The following is a 23,501-nucleotide window of genomic DNA, read 5'->3' as shown; positions in this document are numbered from 1 at the left end:
ATTATATTCCATCTGCCACAATCTTGCCCATTCATTTAGTCGATCGAAATTCCTCTGAAGCCTCTTTGCATCTTTCTCACAACTCACATTCCCACCTGGTTTTGTGTCATCAGAAAACTTAGAAATATTACAATTAGTCCCCACATCCAAATCATTGATATAGATTGTGAATAGCTGGGGCCCAAGCATTGATAGTTGCAGTACCTGACCAGTCACAGCCTGCCAACCTGAGAATGATCCGTTTATTCCTACTCTCTGTTTTCTGTCCAATAACCAATGCTCAATCCATACCAGTACATTACCCCCAATCCCATGTGTTCTAATTTTGCTTACTAACCTCCTGTGTGGGACCTTATCAAAAGCCTTCTGAAAATCCAAAAACACCACATCCACTGGTTCCTCCCCTTATCTATTCAGCTAGTTACATCCTCAAAAAAATCTTACAAGTTTATCAAACATGATTTCCCGTTCAGAAATCCATGTTGACTCTGCCCAATCCTTCAGTTATTTTCTATGTTTCCAGTTATATAATAGATTCCAGCATTTTCTCTATAACTGATGGCAGGCTAACAGGTCTATAGTTCCCTGCTTTCTCTCTCCCTCCTTTCTTAAATAGTGGGATTACATTTGCTACCTTCCAATCTTCAGGAACTGTTCCAGAATCTATAGAATTTTGGAAGATGATCACCAATGCATCCACTATCTCTACAGCCTCTCTATCAACACTCTGGGATGTCAATCATCAGGTCCTGGGGACTTTTCAACTTTTAGTCCCATTAATTTCTCCAGTAATACTTTTTTACTAATACTAATTTCTTTCAGTTCCTCATTCTCACTGGTCCCTTGGTTCTTTAGTATTGCAGGAAGATTTTTCTATCTTTCTTGATGAAGGCAGACACAAAGTATTGGTTTAGTTTCTCTGCCATTTCCTTATTCCCCATGATTCCCCTGTCTCTGCCTGTAATGGGCTGACATTTGTCTTTGCTAATCTTTTCCATTTTATATACCTATAGAAGCTTTTGCAGTGTGTTTTTATGTTTCTCACTAGTGAACTTTCACATTCTGTTTTCTCTTTCTTTATCAGTTTCTTGGTCCTCCTTTGCTCAATTCTAAAATTCAAAATTCTGTGATAAATCTGTTAGTGTGGGTGTGGTCACTTTCAGTGACATGCACTTCAGTGACTGTCAACATCTGTATTGACAGCAGCTGTGTGGATAAAGGTTGGGAGGAACAGGAAACAATTCCAATATACCCCCCAGAACATTCGACCACAAGCCCAGCCCAGTGTCAGCTGATGCTCAGAAGCTGCTGAAACTTCAGTCTGGTGGGTTGAAGCCATTGGAGCCACAATGAGATTGTTTCAGTGTCAGTGTTTCACTATTCACTTAATCCACAGTGAAGTTTGGAGTCAATTCATTGCAGGGCCAATCAACATATAACAGGAGGTTGTGCACCTTTAACAAAAGAACAGAATGTTTCAACATTAAACATAATACACAGGATGAACAACAAATGGTCTGTTTTTATTTTTATTTTAAAGATTTACTGCCATGCTCTGGCTCCAGGTGGCCATCTTGCCTCGATACATTCAAAAGTACAGAACGAATTTATCGGACAAGTTATACATGCAACAGATGCATCAGATCCTCCGACTTGGATTGGTGGGAATGACGGGTTCAAGGTAATGTTATCTGAGTTGTTAGAATAGAATGATAGAATCATCTAGAACATAAGGAGGCCATTTAGCCAATGATGTCTGTGCTGGCTCTTTGAAAGAGCTGTCCAGTTTAGTCCAAAACCCCAGTTTTTCCCCATAACCCAGTAAATTAGCCCTCTTCAAGTGCATGTCCAATTTTGAATGTTCCTGTGGAGTCAGTTTCCATCAGCCTTTCAGGTAGAATCCAGATCTTAACAATCCATGTGTGAAGGCATTTCTCCTCATAAGAAATTTCTCCTCAGTTTCCCTTTGCTTCTTTTGCCAATTATTTTACCTCTATGACCTCTGGTTAACTATGTACTTACCAGAGGAAACAGATTTTCCCCACTTGCTCCATCAAAACTTCCCATAATTTTTAGTACTTCTGTTCGGTCTCTCCTTAATCTTCTCTGCTCTAAGGAGAAAAATCCCAGCTTTTCCAATCACTCCATGTAATTGCAACACAAAACAACATAACTGAGCTCCTACATTCCTGGTAAATCTCCTCTGTACCCTCACCAGGGACTTGACATTCTTCCTAACGTTTGGTGCCCAGAATTGTACAAAATCCTTCAGCCAAGGCCTAAACAGAGATTTGCAAAGGTTAAACAAAGAACAAAGAGCAGTACAGCACAGGAACAGGCCATTCGGCCCTCCAAGCCTGCGCCGATCTTGATGCCTGCCTGAACTAAAACCTTCTGCACTTCTGGGGACAGTATCCCTCTATTCCCATCCTATTCATATATTTGTCAAGATGCCTCTTAAACGCCGCTATCGTACCTGCTTCCACCACCTTCCCCGGCAGCAAGTTACAGGCACTCAGCACCCTCTGTGTAAAGAACTTGCCTCGCACATCCCCTCTAAACTTTGCCCCTCTCACATTAAACCTATGTCTCCTAGTAACTGACTCTTCCACCCTGGGACAAAGCTTCTGACTATCCACTCTGTCCATGCCACTCATAACTTTGTAAACCTCTATCATGTTGCCCCTCCACCTCTGTCCTTCCAGTGAAAACAATCCGAGTTTATCCAACCTCTCCTCATAGCTAATGCCCTCCAGACCAGGCAACATCCTGGTAAATCTCTTCTGTACCCTCTCCAAAGCATCCACGTCCTTCTGGTCGTGTGGCAACCAGAATTGCACGCAATATTCTAAGTGTGTCCAACTAAAGTTCTGTACAGCTGCAGCATGACTTGCCAATTTTTATACTCTATGCCCCGACCAATGAAGGCAAGCATGCCGTATGCCTTCTTGACTACCTTATCCACCTGCGTTGCCACTTTCAGTGACCTGTGGAATTGTACGCCCAGATCTCTTTGCCTGTCAATACTCCTAAGGGTTCTGCCATTTACTGTATAACTCCCACCTGCATTAGATCTTCCAAAATGCATTACCTCACATTTGTCCGGATTAAACTCCATCTGCCATTTCTCCGCCCAAGTCTCCAACCGATATATATCCTGCTGTATCCTCTGACAATCCTCATCACTATCCACAACTCCACCAACCTTTGTGTCGCCGCAAACTTACTAATCAGACCAGCTACATTTTCTTCCAAATCATTTATATATACTACAAACAGCAAAGGTCCCAGCACTGATCCCTGCAGAACACCACTAGTCACATCCCTCCATTCAGAAAAGCACCCTTCCACTGCTACCCTCTGTCTTCAATGACTGAGCCAGTTCTGTATCCATCTTGCCAGCTCACCTCTGATCCCATGTGACTTCACCTTTTGTACCAGTCTGCCTTGAGGGACCTTGTCATAGGCTTTACTGAAGTCCATGTAGATAACATCCACTGCCCTTCCTTCATCAATCATCTTTGTCACTTCCTCAAAACCGCAATCAAATTAGTGAGACACGACCTCCGCTTCACAAAACCAATCTGCCACTCGCTAATAAGTTTGTTTATTTCCAAATGGGAGTAAATCCTGTCCCGAAGAATCCTCTCTAATAATTTCCCTACCACTGACGTAAGGCTCACCGGCCTATAATTTCCTGGATTATCCTTGCTACCCTTCTTAAACAAAGGAACAACATTGGCTATTCTTCAGTCCTCTGGGACCTCACCTGTAGCCAATGAGGATGCAAATGTTTCTGTCAAGGCCCCAGCAATTTCTTCCCTTGCCTCCCTTAGTATCCTGGGGTAGATCCCATCAGGCCCTGGGGACTTATCTATCTTAATGCTTTGCAAGATACCCAACACCTCCTCCTTTTTGATAATGAAATGACTGAGACTATCTACACTCCCTTCCCTAGGCTCATCATCCACCAAGTCCTTCTCTTTGGTGAATACTGATGCAAAGTGCTCATTTAGTACTTCGCCCATTTCCTCTGGCTCCACACATAGATTCCCTCCTCTGTCCTTGAGTGGGCCAACCCTTTCCCTCGTTACCCTCTTGCTCGTTATATTCGTATAAAAAGCCTTGGGATTTTCCTTAATCCTGTTTGCCAATGACTTTTCATGACCCCTTTTAGCCCTCCTGACTCCTTGCTTAAGTTCCTTCCTACTGTCTTTATATTCCTCAAGGGATTCATCTGTTCCTAGCCTTCCAGCCCTTATGAATGCTTCCTTTTTCTTGTTGACTAGGCTCACAATATCCCGCGTTATCCAAGGTTCCCGAAACTTGCCAAACTTATCCTTCTTCCTCACAGGAACATGCCGGTCCTGGATTCTAATCAACTGACGTTTGAAAGACTCCCACATGTCAGATGTTAATTTCCCCTCAAACAGCCGCCCCCAATCTAAATTCTTCGGTTCCTGCCTAATATTGTTATAATCAGCCTTCCCCCAATTTAGCACCTTCACCCGAGGACTACTCTTATCCTTATCCACAAGTACCTTAAAACTTACGGAATTATGGTCACTGTTCCCGAAATGCTCCTCAGTGAAACTTCGACCACCTGGCCGGGCTCATTCCCCAATACCAGGTCCAGTACGGCCCCATCCCTAGTTGGACTATCTACATATTGTTTCAAGAAGCTCTCCTGGATGCTCCTTACAAATTCTGCCGCATCCAAGCCCCTAGCACTAAGTGAGTCCCAGTCAATATAGGGGAAGTTAAAATCACCCACCACTACAACCCTGTTACCTTTACATCTTTCCAAAATCTGTCTACATATCTGCTCCTCTACCTCCCGCTGGCTGTTGGGAGGCCTGTAGAAAACCCCCAACATCGTGACTGCACCCTTCCTATTCCTGAGCTCCACCCATATTGCCTCGCTGCACGACCCCTCCGAGGTGTCCTCCCGCAGTACAGCTGTGATATTCTCCTTAACAAGTAATGTAACTCCCCCACCCCTTTTACATCCCCCTCTATTCCGCCTGAAGCTTCTAAATCCTGGAACATTTAGCTGCCAATCCTGTCCTTCCCTCAGCCAAATCTCTGTAATAGCAACAACATCATATTTCCAAGTACTAATTGAAGCTCTAAATTCATCTGCCTTACCTGTTATACTTCTCGCATTGAAACAAATGCACTTCAGACCACCAGTCCCGCTGTGCTCCGCAACATCTCCCTGCCTGCTCTTCCTCTTAGTCTTACTTGCCTTATTTACTAGTTCCCCCTCATTTATTTCACCTGCTGTCCTACTGCTCTGGTTCCCACCCCCCTGCCACACTATCTTTCTATTTCTCGCCTCACTGGCATGTGGCACAGGGAGTAATCCCGAGATTACAACCCTTGAGGTCCTGTCTTTTAACTTTCTACCTAACTCCCTAAACTCCCCCTGCAGGACCTCATCACTCTTCATGCCTATGTCGTTGGTACCGATGTGTACCACAACCTCTAGCTGTTCAGCCTCCCCCTTCAGAATGCCCCCTGTCCGTTCAGAGACATTCTTGACCCTGGCACCAGGGAGGCAACATACCATCCTGGAGTCTCTTTCACGTCCACAGAAGCGCCTATCTGTGCCCCTGACTATAGAGTCCCCTGTAACTATTGCTCTTCTGCGCTTTGTCCCTCCCTGCTGAACAACAGTGCCAGCCATGGTGCCACTGCTCTGGCTGCTGCTGTTTTCCCCTGATAGGCCATCCCCCCCAATAGTATCCAAAACGGTATACTTGTTAGAGAGAGGGATAGCCACAGGGGATTCCTGCACTGACTGCCTGCTGCTTCTAGCGGTCACCCATCTATCTGCCTTCACCTTGGGTGTAACCACTTCTCTAAAACTCCTGTCTATGACGCTCTCTGCCACCTGCATGCTCCTAAGTGCATCCAGTTGCTGCTCCAACCGATCCATGTGGTCTGTGAGGAGCTGCAACTGGGTACACTTCCTGCAGATGTAGTCATCCAGAACGCTGGAAGCGTCACGGACCTCCCACATCTCACAGGTGAAGCACTTCACCCCTTTCACTGACATTTCTAGCACTAATTAATAAATTAATTTAAGATAAATAAAAACTTATTAAATCCTTACTAAATTGTTACAATAACTATAGGGTCCCTAGTGCTAGATTCCTACTATAAATATTAAATGCTAACTAAATACAGTAATCTCCTCCCTCTGGTTTAGTTACTCTACTTATTAATTAGTTAATTAGGGTTTTAATCAACTTTTATCAATGTTTTATATTCAAATTCAGTAAAAATAAAATCCCTACCAGCCAATCAGGTCACAGCATTCTGTGACGTCACTTTCAGTTTTTTTTACCAGAGGTAGGTTTTTTATACTTACCGGTCCGGAACTCCGCCCACAGAGTTTTCTCCCAGTCAGTAGTGCTGTTTGGAAGCTCTCGGCTCCCCTCACTCTGAGGACAGGGAGGAAATGAAAGGAGCTGCTCGCTCCCTCCTTACCGAACTTCCTCAGGTACCAAACTTCCACTGTAGCGCTCTATTGCAACCCAAGTCAGCACTCCTGTGCAAACATGGCTTTCTTGCTTTTTTTTCAATTTCCCATTTACAAGACCAAATATCTTATATAATTTCTTAACCATTTATCAACTTGCCCTGTCATATTCAAGGATTTGTGAAGATACACCTCCAGGTCCCTCGGATTTTGTAATCCCTCAGAATACGCTGCTTCACCAAACTATGTCCTTCTGAAGTCTGCTCTGATCATGCTCTGTATTTACAATATTGCCTTGTTTTGTGACAGCTGCAAACATTGAAATTGTACTCCCCATTCCCAAATCAGGTCATTTATATTCAACAAAAATATTGGCCCAAATAATTAGCTCTGCACATTTCTATCCAGCCAAAAGAACGTCAGTTCATCATTGCTCTCTGCATCCTACCCCTTTGCAAATTAGATACCCAAGCTACGACCATTGTTCCTTTAATACCATTTGAATCTATTTTCCAAGTAAGTCTGTTATGATGTACTTTACTGCCTTTTGAAAGTCCACATGTAAAACATCTACTGCACCACCTTCATCAACCCTCTCTGTTACTTCATCAAATAATTCAATCAGGTTTTTCAGATGTGATTTGCCTCTAACAAATCCATGTTGGATGTTCCTTACTAACCCATGCTTCTCCAAGTGAGTATTAATTTTGCCCTTGACAATGGTCTGTAGTAGTTTTCCCACCACTGACATTGACCTGTAGTTACCAGGTTTATTCTTCTCTTCCTGTTTGAACAGGGATGTAACATTTGTCATCCTCCAGACCTCTGGCATCACTCCATTATCCAAGGATGATTGAAAGATTATGGCCAGAATTTCTACTATCCCCTTCCTATCTTCCCTCAGCAAACTTAGATGCATCTCTTTTGAACGGGGTGTCTTGTTAACTTTGAGTGATGACAACCCGATTTGCACTTCCTTTCTATCTATTTTTATCCTATCCTCTATCCCTATTCCCTCTCCTTTACACTAACATTAACTTCATCCTCTTCTTTTGTAAAGACAAATGCAAAGTAGTCATTCAGTACCTTAGAAGTGCCCTCTGTCACTACGAGAAATTCCTTTTTGTCTCGAGTTGGCCCTGTCATTCCTTTAACTACCCTTTTAACAATTTATGTTTCATCTTTGATTTTTCTTTGTCAATTTCCATAACTACTTTAAACCTAATTCCTCCGAGTCTGCCTGGTGGTCACCCATTCCCTCTACTCCTGAACTCTGTGGCACAATCACCTCCTGAAACGTGCAATCCACAAGACTATCAGCTTCCTGTAGGCACTGAAGTGACACCAGCCGCCTGGAAGCTCAGAAACTTCAAGCTTGAGCGGTTGGTGGCACTTCCTGCATATGTGGTTTTCCAGGACAGACCAAGTGTTTAGGAGTTCCCACATGACACAGAATTTGGATGCAACAGGACCCAGCTGTCCTGCCATGTTAGATAACAGTTATTTAAAATGGTTTTTCATTATAAGGCTCTTTAACTGCTCAGCTCATGTTTTGACATCACCAATTGTTTATTGTAACTGAAATACACATTTTTAAATAATGATGTTCATTCTATCCCACAGGAAGGGACTTTTTTTTGGTCTGATGGATCTTTAATGGATTTCAATGGCTGGTATAAAGGAGAACCCAATGATAGTGATGGAAAACACGAAGACTGTGTTCATACTAATCATGGTTAGTTGACCCACGTGTGACAGAAACCGTCAGCAGAATTTTGTGGCGAGACTGCGGGACCCGATATCAGGGCCGGACCTAAGTGCTGCTTCCGTTCGGGCGTTGAGCAGCTGGCCGCACACGATCTTACTGTGCCGGCCAATGAATACTGGGGAGGCGTGTGGGCTGTCCACTCACAGTGTAGAGGCGGTAAGTGAGGCAGCGGAGGTGACATCAGCTGATGCCATGGCAGCTGTTGGTGAAATACTTAAAGGGCTGCCAACCCTGCATTAGTGTTGACCATGTCCCAACTGTTTTTAGATCTTTCATGGGATGTGGGTATCACTGGCTAGGCCAGCATTTATTGACCATCCCCAATTGCCCTTGCGAAGGTGGTGGTGAGCTGCTTTCTTGAACCGCTGCAGTCCATGTGGGGTAGGTACATCTTCAATGCTGTTAGGAAGGGAGTTCCAGGATTTTGACCCAGTGACAGTGAAGGAGCAGCAATATAGTTCCAAGTCAGGATGTTGTGTGGCTTGAAGGGGAACTTGCAGGTGGTGGTGTTCCCATGCATCTGCTGCCAATGTCCTTCGAGGTGGTGAGGTCATGGATTTGAAAGATGTTGTCGAAGGAGTCTTCGTGAGTTGCACCCATCCAGGCAAGTGGAGAGCATTCCATCACACTCTTGACTCCTGCCTTGTAGCTGGTAGAGAGGCTTTGGGGAGTCAGGAGGTGAGTTCCTCGCCACAGAATTCCCCTCCTACTAGAGAATGTCTCCCAGCTGCCACCACCCCAATGCTAATGTCCCACTGATGGTGCCTGAACTTCCCTCCGTCCCTCTCTGCTGCTCCTCCTCCTCAACAGGGGCCCTGAAGCCTTGGTGGAGACGGCCCAAGTCTGGTGACCCAAGTCTGGTCTTCTACTGCAAAGCTTTCTATCCAGACGAGCACCCATGCTTTCCCACACTCGCCTCTTTTCAACATGTGACACTTCCCCCAATGGCAGTCTGGCAGCACGCCCCCACTGTGCTGGCACCTTTTCCTCCTCCTGCCTTTGGTTTCCTGGTGCCCGCGCTGCTTCCACCCTCCCTGGCATGGCACGCTGGATCTCTCGATGACGGCTGGAGAGCCAGCACTGAGCTCTCACTTGCTTGCTGCCTCCTTTAACCAGACAAGGCTCTGGAGCCTCGTGGATCCTGTTCACCACTAGTAAAATACAAAATGTGCTGTAAAATTGCAGTCAATTGGCCAGTTAAGTGCCTTTATTACCTTCCCACCGGGTCGATGTGCAAAGTTCACCCTCCATGTTGGCCGACATCGGTATAATGCAGAAATGATGTGAAGGCGTCAGACCTGTAGACCAACATCTTCTTTTCCTATTTTACAAGCTCCAGACTCTGAAACCGTTCAAAATGGCCCCATAAAATTCCAGCCAGTGTTTAATTGCAAGTTAGGTGCAGACAAAGGGATAGATCAACCGATGAAACTAATGAGATTGTCAGTGAACTCAGTGTGGTTGAGATTTAGATTCTTACCAGGGCACTACTTCCTGTACAGTTTGGAGCAGACTGCAGCCACCATCCAGCTAAAAGTGTGAATTGGATGAATGTCCATCAGTCACATACTGCAATTAATGGAATGTACACTGGGTGTAACACTGCAGATCGAGGGACATACCCTGGGTGTAACACTGCAGATAAAGAAATGTACACTGGATATCAGACTGCAGATGGAGGAATGCAAACTGGGTGTAAGACTGCAGATATAGGAAAGTACAATGGGTGTAACACTGCAGGTAGAGGAACGTGCACTGGGTGTGATACTGCAGATAGAGAAACGTATACAGGGTGTAACACTGCAGATATAGGAACGTACACTCGATCTGACACTGCAGATAGAGGAACGTACACTGAGTGTAACACTGCAGATAGAGGAACCTACTCTGGGTTTAACACTGCAGGGAGAGGAACGTACAATTGGTGTGACACTGCAGACAGAAGAATGTACAATGGGTCTGAAACTGCAGATAGATGTAAATACACTTGGTGTAACACTGCAGATAGAGTAATGTACACTGGATGGCAGACTGCAGATAGAGGAATGTACACTGGGTGCAAGACTGCAGCTAGAGGAATGTACACTGGGTGTAACACTGAAGATAGAGGAATATACACTGGGTGTAACACTACAGATGGAGGAATGTACATTAGGTGTACCACTGATGATAGAGGAATGTACACTGGGTGTAGCACTGCAGATAGAGGAACGTGCACTACATGTAACACTGCAGATAGTGGAACGCACAATGGGTGTATCACTGCAGACAGAGGAACGGACACGAGATCTGCCCCTGCAGATTGAGGAATGTACATGTGGTTTGACGCTGCAGATAGAGGAATGTATATTGGGTCTGACACTGCAGATAGAGGAACGTACACTGGGTCTGACAGTGCAGATAGAGGAACGTACACTGGGTCTGACACTACAGATAGAGGAAGATACACTGGGTGCAACACTGCAGACAGAGGTTGTACACTGGGTGTAACATAGAGATAGAGAAATGTACACTGCCTTAAACACTGCAGATAGAGGAACATATCCTGGATGTAAGACTGCAGATAAAGGAATGTACACTGAGTGGACAGACTACAGATAGAGGAACCGACACTGCATGTGATACTGCAGATAGAGAAAGGTATACTGGGTCTGGCACTGCAGACAGAGGAACATACACTGGGTCTGACACTGCAAATAGAGGAACGTACACTGGGTATAACATGGAGATAGAGAGATGTACACTGCGTGTAACACTGCAGGTTAGGAATGTACACTGGGTGTAACACTGCAGATAGATAAATGTACACTGGATGTAATGCTGTACAAATAGTAATACACACTGGGTGTAACAATGCAGATAGAGGAATGTACTCTGGGTTAGTGGATGTAAGCTGTGATCCTAATGATCTCCAGTCTGTTTGAATAACATTCCCAGGAACATTATTCAACATTGCTGCATCTATTCCTCACTTTACTGATGGTCTTACACAGTTCCCTGAGTTAAGATGATATAATTTGGACACACTGAATAGATCGAGGGACAGGTAAAACGAATGGATCACAGACACTGACTCAGACAGATTGATCCATTGCAAACATTTCTATCGTAAGAGAAAGGATGAAATAATGTCATAAACAGCAGCTGATTCACTGATGCTGAATGTTGGATTTAACTCTTTTATTTGCAGTGCTGCCCCTCAAATGGAATGATAAACAATGTGGTCACGAAAATAGATTTATTTGCTCCTATGAACTGCACTAAAGTTAGAAGAATCTGGCGATGCTCCACAGATCCTTTCCAGGAGTGGATTCAGTTTCTCGATTTGTTTGTAGCTGCAGTCACTGCCTGTGGTGACTGGACTGACTTAGTCTCTCAGTCAATAATAAATGTAATTGCATCTTGAGCTGTGTGTTTGCTGCTGTGTGAGTCTAGTTTATCACAGTCTTCCTGTCCCACTGTCGCTTCCTACCCACCTCTTCATTCAATACTGCATTGGGGAGGAGGTGACACAGACTTTGTAAAATTAACTTTCAATACAGGTTCTTATTGAGTTGAAGACGACAATTTTGAAAGGAATGAAATGAACTGAAAGAAATGAAATGGGAAATATTGCTGAAAGGACTCTGCCAATGGAAAATAGAACTGTTTTAATCCTGATCCACTGTCGATTTACAATTCAGACTCACTCCCAATATGTTATCACAACTTTCACTATAAATAGCAGGTTCCAGGCACTTTACCTTATACATTGAGCGTAAGATAAACATCGACTAATGATCCCCTCCCTCCCATTTATTATAAACTTACCACTGGATTATACTCACGTCCGATCAGACACATACTTTCCATCACTGCACTAGTTTTATTCATAGTATTATCTGTTAAACAGTTTGATTCAATGAGTAGAGTAATTAATCGAACAATGTGTTGATTTGTACACGTACAACAGTCTTGGCCAGTTCACAAGGGATGAGAATAAAAAGTCAAAGTAACAGTTTAGCTGAGTTTTACACAGAGGGATGTGAGGACACGGAGGACTCAGTTTTGTTCTTATTGTGAGATCACTATCGTCTCTCTATATTGGATCCAGGCACTGGTGCTGATGCTGTTGTCCCTGACCCTCAGCCACCTGTGACGAGACCCATATCAGCCCATGAAGGACAGTGACTACAGAGCCCCCATCTCTGAAGTAAACTTTTTCCTGACAGGCCAAACAGCTTCTCTGATCTCCTTTGTCCTTGAAAAGACAGTAAGTTAGCAAAACCTCTCCATTAACACAACTCAGAACTTTCACTCACTCTGCACCAGCAAAAATAAGTCAAAAGCACCTCACCTGGAAGTTGGATGGTTAGACCTTTAATGAATGCTGTTGAGAGGGGTGGGGGGGAGGGGATGGTGGTCCCTTGTGCAGCTGAATGCATGCAGCACCACAGAGCATGCAGAATGGGCAGATTGTAGCATCATTCAGTATCCAATACTAATTTAACACACAACTTGTCATTTTGGATATTGTAGGTCCTGTTAACTCCCTCTCTTAAATACATAGAGGTGAACATGCATTCAGCTGCATGAATGACTCCCCCCAGACCCCCACAACAAATGCTAAAGGGATCATCAGAAATCTTTTAGGTGAGGTGTTTTCTTTTCCCTTTAGCTGCCTCAGAGTTAGTGTCAGTATTTTGTACTTTATAGTCAAAATAGTTGATAAACCTTCTTTCAGTCAGAAGGGAGTGGTGCTGGAACTTCAGAAGGAATGGAATCCATTTGAAAGGCTTCTGAGCAGAAAAATTGCTCTCAGTCATGGGGGCTCCTGTTGCAATTCCTCTTGGGCTGCAGCATGACCGGAAGATGGAACAGAGGCAGCAGAGAGAAAATATTTGCAGAGGGAGGAGGAGGGCTCTCAACACAAGGCCAAACCCACCTCGGGTCTTCAGAGAGAATTACTTCAACCTGCACCTCAGCCAGGAGCAGTGTCTGCAGCAGCTATGCTTCAGCAAAGAGGTGGTCACGAACTGTGCCACCTCCTCCTACCAAACCTGCAGCCATAAATCAGGGCGGGACCGGCACTGTCAGTGGCCATCAAGGTCACTGTGGCCCTCAGTTTCTACACCAGCAGATCCTCCCAGGCTGGAGCCAGCGACATTGCCAACATGTCTCAGTTTTCCAAGCATCGCTGCATCCAGGTGGTTCCCAAGACTCTGTACACAAACAGACGGAAATTCATTGTCTTCTCTCTAAGCAGAGAGAAGCAGGAGGAGCGAGCACATGGCTTTGCCAGTGGGTTAGCCAATGGTACAGGGAGGCATCAAGTGCACATACATGGCTCTGCTGGTGCCACATCTCAATGATGAGTATCTCACCTCCTGACTCCCCAGAGCCTGTCCACCATCTCCAAGGCACAAGTCAGGAGTGTGAGGGAATATTCTCCACTTGCCTGGCAGAATGCAGTTCCAACCAGTCAAAAAGCTCGACACCATCGAGGACAAAGCAGCCCGCTTGATTGACACCCTATCCTTAAACATTTTCTTTTCTTGACATATTTTAATGACTTAAACTTAGGTGTGCAGGGCACAATTTCAAAATTTACAGATGGCACAAAAGTTGGAATTATCATCAACTGTGGGGAGGATCGTGATAAACCTCAAGAGACAGGCTGGTGGAATGGACAGAAACGTGGCAGATGAAATTTAATGCAGGAAAGTGCGAAATGATTAATTTTCAAAGCAGAATGAGGAGCAGCAATATAAATTAAAGGATACAACTCTGAAGGGGGTACAGGAGCAGAGGGACCTGGGGGTATATGTGCACCAATCAGGACAGACTGAGAAAGCAGTTAATGAAGAATATGGCATCCTAGACTTTATAAATAGGGGCACAGATTACAAAAACAAGGAAGTTATGATACATTTGTATAAAACACAGGTTTGGCCTCAACTGGAATATTGTGTCCAGTTCTGGGCATCACACTTTAGGGAGGATTAGAGAGGGTACAGAAAAAATTCACGAGAACTTCAGTTATGTGAATAAATTGGAGAAGCTATAAGCAAATAGGAATATGCCTCATAAAACCAACCAGGAATAAGTAAAGAAATACATTACTGCTGTAAGGTTTGTTTTACTGGAAACTGCTCAAGGTTACATTTCTCTAGAAACAAATCGCTGGAATGATTATTCTCAGGTGATGACAGCTGTACCTAGCCCAGAAAGGAGCCATGGTTAGACGAGGTCAAGTATTAATGCAATTCATGGATACTTAAAACAAATAACCATACGATAAAATTGTGTTGGACTTTTCATTCAACTTTGCTTGATTATCTTTCTGCTGGAACGTAAGTTACTTGGAGTGTGGAAGTAGAATAGAACTTATTTTAGTGAATCACTCCATGGTTCAATAGTTTGATAAGATATAAGAACAGCTGAATTGAAGGGCCATTATGAACAGGTTGTTAACAAACCTTACAAACAACTTTAGACATAAATAAATGGTGCTAAGACAAATATGGATAATGAAACAACTGGGAGTTGGTTTGACACCGTAGATGGAATGCTTCTGGGGAGGGTAGAAGTAGGAAGAGAGAATAGCTTGGGATGCAATAAAGAAAGGATGAGGTAAAAATGATTGATCAACAACAGAAGGTACATGCAAAGACTCAAGAAACTGATGGCAGGTGAATGGCATTAAAGGTGGGGTTTTCAACCCATAGTTTCGACAAAGCACTTGTCGTTTTATCGAGCATTTGAAAATAAAGCAAATCCTTATAGGGTGAAAAGACCTTGTCAATAATCCATCCAGGTGTCCAATGCCAAAAAAGGATATAAAGTAAGAGACTTTGTGAGACCTCAGTGTAGTTAGGCGATGGAGAAGGTCTCTCAAGGAAGACTCTGGTCCAATACTCCAGGGTGTTTCGAGAATTCGAGAAGACTTGGGGCACCGAGAAGAGAAGTGAAAGAAGAAAAACAGCTGTTCATGCATGCCATCTGTCCTGCCCGATCTGGACTGGTACTTGCTACTTTTCTTGGTCGTATGCTTTTGCTGTATACCTAGTGTGTTATATTGTGTCTTAAACAGTGATTAAGTTCAACACACCCACCATTTTGGTTACAGTCAATCCTGATTGAAAGATTAACATCACTATAAAGGTGGATCTGTTCTCCTTGGAGAAGAGAAGATTAAGAAGACATTTGATAGAGGTGTTCAGAATCATGAGGCGTCTGGACAGAGTCGATAGGGAGAAACTGTTCCCAAGGATCTTGAACCAGAGGACACTGATTTAAGATGATTGGCAAAAGAAGCAACGACAACATGAGGAAAAACCATTTTCCGCAACGAGTGGTTAGGGTCTAGAACGCACTGCCTGAGAGTATGGTGGAGGCAGATTCAATCAAGGCCTTCAAAAGGAATTGGATAATTATCTGAGGAGAGAAAGATTGCAGGGTTATGGGAAAAAGGGAGGGGAGCAGGACCAGGTGAATTGCTTTTGTAGAGAGCACAGACACAATAGGCTGAATGGCCTCATTCTGTGCTGTAACCATTCTATGATTCTATAATTCTATGATTCACTCCCTCCACCACCAGCACACAGTGACACAGCAGTGTGTACCATCTAAAACATACACTGCAGCAACTCACCAAAGCTTCTTTGACAGCACATCCCAAACCCGTTACTTCCACCACCTATAATATTACTTGTTTCTTTGGCATGTGAACTAGTGTAAGAATCACAGGACTCCAAGTAACATATAAAGAATATGTTGTTTATTATGATAACTTAACTGGAATATCTATATATATCATATATATAATATGTATTAAGTTGGGGAATTTCAACTTCTTTGTGTTAAAACTTGTGAAACTATATATTGAAAAAAGCAAAAAATTATTTCATGGATATTGAAACATCTGGAGATAGCTGAACTTTACGGATTTTTTTTTTCAAAAAAGGAAGGCCAACGAGAGATTCCTGGTTTTGACCAGTAAACAAATACTGGAAACCAGGTAATTTCAAGCAAACAGCACAGGGAATTTGACTGAAGAGTTATTCTTTGATTGAACAAGAGAGAATTTATGACGAGCATGAGACTTGCCTGGAAACGTAGTTTCATTTTGAACTGTTAAAATTCAGTGTGTTTGAATTAAAGCAGGCAGTTGAATCTGCATATGGAGCTGCTGGAAGATCAGAAGAAAACTCAAACCACTATTGCCTCTCTTTAAAGAATCCCTGCTCTTGAAAAGCAAAAACCTGGATGAAGTGGCACTGTTGCCTCCTGCATTTTTAAGAAACCTTGAATATTTGCAGAAACCTTCCATCTTCAAAGTACTTTGTGCTGAATGTGTGAGTACTGAAATCTCTGTTGCTGCACACCTGATGGAAGACCTATGTGAAGGCTTTTGCAGTTGAATTTCTTTGAATGCCGACCCAAACAGACTGTTCATCAACCTCGCCAGGAAATATTCCTAGTGGCAGCCTATTCGACTTTAGGACAGTTCGCCAAAACCAAAGACTTCCATATTTCGTATAAGTTTTGTTTTATTCCTTCTCTTTCTTTGCAACAGCTGGAAACAAAAATCCATTTTTTCCTGGTTAACCAGTTTTTGCATGTATGTGCATGTGTGTGTGGGCTAGGATAATAATACGGGGTTTAATATTTCAATTCGCCTAGATATATATCTATATATATATATATATATAACTTCATTATTGCCAAGGTATGGTTCGATAATAAATGGATAACTTGGTTGTGTATTAAAGAAACCTGGTTTGGTGCACTTTGTTCTGGGGACAAATAGAGTATCTAATCAAAATTTATTGATATGTTGTGATCTGTCGAGATGTGGGACTGAATTACTCCCGTCTCAGTCGAAATAATATATATATAGAGAGAGAGCGAGAGAGAGAGAGAGAGTCATGCCCAGGAAAGGCATATCACATTTCTAACTTTTATGATATGAACTTTAGTCAATATGGACTTCTTGAAATTGACATAACCTTTACAAAAAAGTGGACAATGTGCTGCAAGATGGCCACCAAATGTCAGATGACCTGGTCTGTGGATTCAACCTGCCTCACAGTCTTGAAAGGACAAAAGGATACATTCCAGACTAAGAGGTATTGACTACACTCACCCTGAAACCAGAAAGAGACATTGCCGAATTGAATGGATTTCTTCTGAGACAAAGAAGGTGTCAAGTAGACATATCACAACAGAATAGTTCACATCCAGACATTAATTGATAGCCATGAATTCCGATTCCTGGTCAATTGTGTGATCACACGAGGGGAGAAGGCCATGTGTCAAATAATAGAAACAGTAATTTGATGGATTGTGACCTTAAAAGATAATCCTCTGGAGAAAGTGTGAGAGATCAAAACAACATCACAGAAGACAATCCAGCCAGGGGCTGTGGAAAGATCCAGCCTAAACAAGAAGAAGAAGCCCTGCTGTTAATTTTACACTTCAACTTGGTGCAGCAGAGAACTGAAAGTGACCACCACCTCCAGTCTGAAATCTTAACCACTGGAAATCGACAACACCTCAACAAGTTCAAGACGACAAACACCCAGGCCTCCACATTTAAAAGAGACTATCCGAACTAGATGATTCAACAGGTTTACCACAAACCATGAACTCTTACCACACCTTGAACTCTTCCCCTTTACCTTTGATTTATCTTCTCTTGTGAGTGCATGTCAGAATAAATGTGTGCATGAGTGGTGTTGTGATCATTTTGGGAACAAATATTGTTTAATAAATAGTTACATTTCTGTTTTAAACTTACAAGAAAACCTGTCACTGTCTGTTTATTTGGCAAATAAAACACTCAGGGGATAACTCATTGTTTTAAATAAAACACGATTGTGGTCAGTTGGGAGATGAACAGTGGAAACCACCCACACCCCTTACCACCTGTCCATAACAATAGTTACTATAAGAGCCACACCAACACATAATCGCACTCTGTCGAGCTACACCTACAAATCCCTGGTCATGTGTGATGCAACATCACATCCTCTGGTGACTTTCACTTACAGCCTCTTAAGGTGTTCCTCTTAAGGTGGTACCACAACACCATCTAGAATAACAAGGCAGCAGATGTATGAGAACACCACCACCTGCAAGTTCCCTTCCAAGTCACACCCTATCCTGACTTGGAAATATATTGCCATTCCTACACTGTCATTGGGTTAAAATCCTGGAACTCCCTCCCAAACAGCACTGTGGATGCACCTACAGCTCATGGATTACAGAATTCAAGAAGGTGGCTCACCATCACCTTCTGGAGGACAATTAGGATGGGCAATAAATGTTGGCCTTGCCTGTGACGACCACATCACATTAATGAATAAAAAAGCTGGGGCAACGTACCAGAACTGCAAAGGAATCCCAAAACATGCAGTTGGTGTGAAACCTCACGTAGACCATCAGGTTAGTGAATACCCCCTATTACAACAGCAGCCATGATGCTTTCATCCAGAACCTGTCAGTTGTTCCCACCATCATAAGACACCACATCAAACCAGAGGTGGCTGCTCATCGACAAGGGCTACCTGCTCTACATGTGACTAATGACTCTCCTCCACATCCCCACCACACATCAACAGCACTAATACAATGAGAGCCATGGGCTAACTCGGTATGTTGTGAGGCAGACCGTGAGCAGCCTCAAACACCAGTTCCACTATCTGGACCACTCTGGGTGAACATTGTCAGAGCATGTCTCCAAATTTGTAGTGATCTACAGCATCCTTCACAACCTGGCAATCATGACGATGCAGCCCTTGCCACCAGGCCTTTGGCAACAACCTCAGGTGGAGGCATAAGGGGAGGAAGAGGAGGAAGAGAAGGAAGAGGAAGAGAGGAGGCATCCAGGACATCATCATTCCGGACAAGCTGTCCATGAGCATCTTATCAGACTCCAGTTTCCCTGAAGAATTCACACATCACTGTTGCTCCACATTTCCCCATCTTTCCATCTCACTGTCACAGATCATCACAGTGTCCTCTTCACCAAAATCCTGAAATCAAAGACACCACAATCTAGCTGTTCCATACTAACCTGATCCAAAACACTTGCAATAATACATACAACACTCAACTATTTACCCTTGTTCATTCACCCCTAGTCTGAACAGTTTTCTGGGGCTGAGAGTTCCAGGTTTTCATTACACTTTGTCTGAAGAAGTGTTTCCTGACATCATCCCTGAACAACCGAGCTCTAATATTAATGTTGTTCTGGACTCTCCTGCCAGAGAAAATAGTTTCTCTCTATCAACCCTTTCAAAATCTTTCATCAGACACTTCAATTAGATCTAAAAACAGAAAGTGCTGGAAATAGACAGCAGGTCTGGCAGCATCTGTGAGAAAAAAACAGAGTTAACATTTCAGGTCAGATGAAATGTCACAGAATCACAGAATTGTTACAGTGCAGAAGGAAGCTGTTCGGCCCATCATGTCTGCACCAGCTCTCTGAATGAACAATTCACTTAGTGCCATTCCCCGAATTTCTCCCCATATCCCTGCACATCCTTCCTTTTCATATAACTGTCTAGTTCCGTTTTGAAAGCTTCAGTTGAACCTACCTCCACCACTCTCTCAGACAGTGCATTTCAGACCTTAGCTGCTTGCTGTGTTAAAAAATGTTTCCTCATTTTGCTTTTGCTTCTTTTACCAATTACTATAAATCTGTGCTTTCTCGTTCTCGATCCTTTCATGATTGGGAACAGTTTCTCCCTGTCCACTCTGTCCAGACCCCTCATGATTTTGAATATGTCTATCAAATCTCCTCTCAGCCTTCTCTTCTTCAAGGAAAACAGTCTCAACTTCTCCAATCTATCTTCATAAGGGAAGTTCCTCATCCCTGGAACCATTCTCGTGAATCTTTTCTGCACTCTCTCTAACACCTTCATTTCTTTCCAAAAGTGCAACTTCCAGAACTGGACACAATACTCCAGCTGAGGCTGAACCAATGTCTAATATAAGTTCAACATAACCTCCTTGCTCTTGTACTCTATGCCTCTATGAATAAAGCCCAGGATACTGTATACTTTATTAACTGCTCTCTCAACCTGTCCTGCCACCTTCAATGACAAATGCACATATACACCCAGGTCACTCTGCTCCTACACCCCCTTCAGAATTGTACCCATTATTATACATTGTCTCTCCATGTTGTCCCTGTCAAAATGAATCATTTCACATTTCTGTGCATTGAATTTCATTTGCCACCTGTTCACCAATGCCAACTTGTCTCTGTCCTATTGAAATTCAAAACCAGTGTTGTCCAACATACGGCCCGCGGGCCAGGATCTGCTCACCAAGCGTTTCCATCCGGATCACGGATGCAAACTGTTCCTGAGGCTGTTCCTCGTCCTCACCGTGACTGGAGATGGGAAATTTCCTTTTGTCAGTCTGGCCTTTAAACTATTGCACTGTCAGTTTCACAGGTGACAGCTGCTTACTCTCACACAGTTGCTGAGAGTGGAACGCTCTTTTAAATTTCTCTTTATTAAAGAAGCCATTTTTTTTAAAGAATCCGGCCGAAAAACCCGGAGCCTGTTGGAAAAGGGCTGTTCCCGATGTCAGTGGCTGTCAGCTGTGAAACTGTCAAAGATCTTTTTTAAAAGAACTGACTTTGAAAAGAACTTTAAAAGGGCGTTCCACTCTCAGCAACTGTGTGACAGAGTGGGAGAGAGAGAGAGGGTGGAGAGAGGGGGAGAGACAGAGAGAGAGCAGGGAACAGAGAGAGAGAGACAGAAGAGAGACCAAAGAGAGAGAGAGGGTGACAGAGAGAGAGGGGGGAACAGAGAGAGAGACAGAAGAGAGAACAGAGAGTGGGGGCAGAGAGAGAGAGGGGGACAGAGAAAGAGACAGGGAAGTGAGAGGAGGCACAGAGAGATGGCGGGGCGGCAGATAGACAGAGGTGGGGACAGTGAGAGAGATAGAGGAACAGGGAGATGGAAAGTGGGGTCGAGAGAGAGAGAGTGAGAGGGCGAGACAGAGACAGAGGGAGAACATAGAGACAAGGAGACCGGAGAGACGGGGGCAGAGGGACGGGGTGGCAGAGAGCGTGAGGAACACTGAGCAGGCAGACGGGAACACTGGAGACTTGGGGATGGAGAGAGGGGGGAGAGATACAGAGAGAGGGACAGAGGGAGACAGAGAGACAGACAGACAGAGGGGAGAAAGAGTCAAAGATTCATTTACTTATGCCGCAGAATACTCTGCATCACTACATCAAGTGTACAGGCAGAGTTTGACTACTTAGTAATGCAAACAAAATCCCAGCTATGTCACTAATTCAGTTTTCAAAATAGTGACGAGAAAGTAAATCAATAAATTAGTCTTCACATTTAAAGCTTCTTCACATAAATGCACACATGTTATTGTTTTTATTAGTAAGATATATTTTTTATGCCTTTTTCTTTCGAAATTTTCCCACCAGACTGGGCTGAGCAATAATCACAATGTGGCCCTCCATCCGAAAAGGTTGGACAGCCCTGTTCTACATTATTGTCCTCACAGTTCACAATGCTCCCAAGTTTTGTATCATCCGCAAACTTCAAAATTGTGCCATTACACCTAGGCCGAAGTCATTAATATATATCAGGAAAAGCAAAGGTCCCAACACTGGGGAACTTCACTACAAACCTTCCTCCAGCCTGAAAATCATTCATTAACCATTACTCTTTGTTTTCTGTTAATCAGCAAATTCCATATCAATGTTGCGACTGTCCTGTTTATTTCATGAGCTATAACTTTGCTCACAAGTCTGTTGTGCGGCATTGTATCAAACACCTTTTGGAAGTCTATGTACATAACATCAACATCATTGCCCTCATAACCTGAAACATTGGACCGAATTTTATTTGGGCAACACGCTGCGCGGTGACGCCCTTTAAACTCGGTGGGGTGCCCGCATTCAGCGGCCGCCGTGGAGCCCCTGCGATATTTGATGCGGGGGCTTATTAGCATCACTGCGCCAGGCCACACCGCAGCCCCCCCCCAATATTACATGGGGAGAGGTGGCACATTCAGTGCAGTCAGCGACCTTTCGACAGCTGTGTTGCAGGTGATGGAGCTCTATTTAAAGTGCCCCAGCACCTGTTTCCTTACAGCTGTCAATGAAATATTTATATGATGGCTGAAGAGTGGGGCTGCTGTCAATCTGGCAGACCTGAAAGTTAACTCTGATTTTCTCTCCACAGATGCTGCCTGACCTGTTGAGTTTCTGCAGCACTTTCTGCTTTGGTGCCACATACTTACCCTGCTGTGTCCCAGTCCCCTGTGAAGTTGTGATCCTTTTCTTCCACTCAAGTGTTACATTGCTTCTTGTAGGCGTGCCGCACCCGGGTGAATAATCTTAATTTTTCACATTTCAGGACGTGAGACTTAAATGTACCATAAAAGGCAAATAAACAACAGAAATAAAACCATAATTGAAGAATATTTACACACTATGGGCTTCCAATCATCTGACTCGGAAAAGCAGTAGGCTAATATGCATTTGGAATTTGTATTCATTTCTCTGCTAACTGCTATGTGAAAATACAGGTAACAGCAATTAAATGACCTCTGTTAAAAAAAAGGAAAATATTTTCATATTCTAGCTGCATTGCCAACTAGAAATATTTCACAATAAATATGATCAGCTGCTGCAGAAGCAAAGTGTTTGTGAACATGTGTCGTTGTGTAATAGTTGAAAACCATGACAACAGCACAGATTTCCTCACTTGTCCTGCATTGGTTTTCAAACATGGGCAAGACAAACCTTGCAGCCAGAAGTTAGAGCAGTTGCACAGTGGAGTCACCTTTGCATTTAAAGGACCACACCAAAAGCCGAGGATGGCAGAGGGGTACTCTAGGGTGGCCTCACAGTGCAGCGAAGCCTCCCTGCTCACTCTTCCCCAGGCTGTGAGGTCCTTTTCACCTGCGATGATAAGAAGATGCCCTCCTACCTCTTGCTCACAGGGTATGAGCACCAAAGTTATCCACAGCCAAAGGGCAATCAGATCAGCAGCCTTCCTCCAGTCAGGCTGCCAGCGCAGAGGTTGCACCAAGAAGGGGCACTTGTAAGCATTTACAGAGAACACACTAACACAAATGAGAGTGCACAGGTGTCACAGCAATGTAAATAATCATTTCACTAAGTCTTATTCACCAACATGTGTGTCCTGTTTTCCTGTGTGCATGATGTGTGCCAGCATGTAGCACCAATGTCACACCCCTTGCTCCGTTGGCCCTCCA

General features: G+C 43.7%; 1 protein-coding gene across 1 annotated transcript in view; it reads left to right on the top strand.

Moving 5' to 3' along the window:
• LOC137385014 (lectin-like) overlaps positions 1–11,618 on the top strand; it is a 51,680-nt gene extending 40,062 nt beyond the window's left edge. Inside the window, exons 4-6 of the mRNA XM_068059750.1 lie at positions 1,541–1,681; positions 8,111–8,222; positions 11,446–11,618. Coding sequence (XP_067915851.1) covers positions 1,541–1,681; positions 8,111–8,222; positions 11,446–11,519 — 327 coding nt within the window. The 3' untranslated portion in view covers positions 11,520–11,618. The remainder of the gene's footprint in view (positions 1–1,540; positions 1,682–8,110; positions 8,223–11,445) is intronic.
• Positions 11,619–23,501: the final 11,883 nt, after the last annotated feature.

This window comes from Heterodontus francisci, chromosome 27 (genome assembly GCF_036365525.1).
Source record: "Heterodontus francisci isolate sHetFra1 chromosome 27, sHetFra1.hap1, whole genome shotgun sequence".
Lineage (NCBI taxonomy): Eukaryota > Metazoa > Chordata > Chondrichthyes > Heterodontiformes > Heterodontidae > Heterodontus > Heterodontus francisci.
The sequence above is the reverse complement of the archived record's forward strand: the minus strand, read 5'-3'. Positions and strand labels throughout refer to the sequence as shown.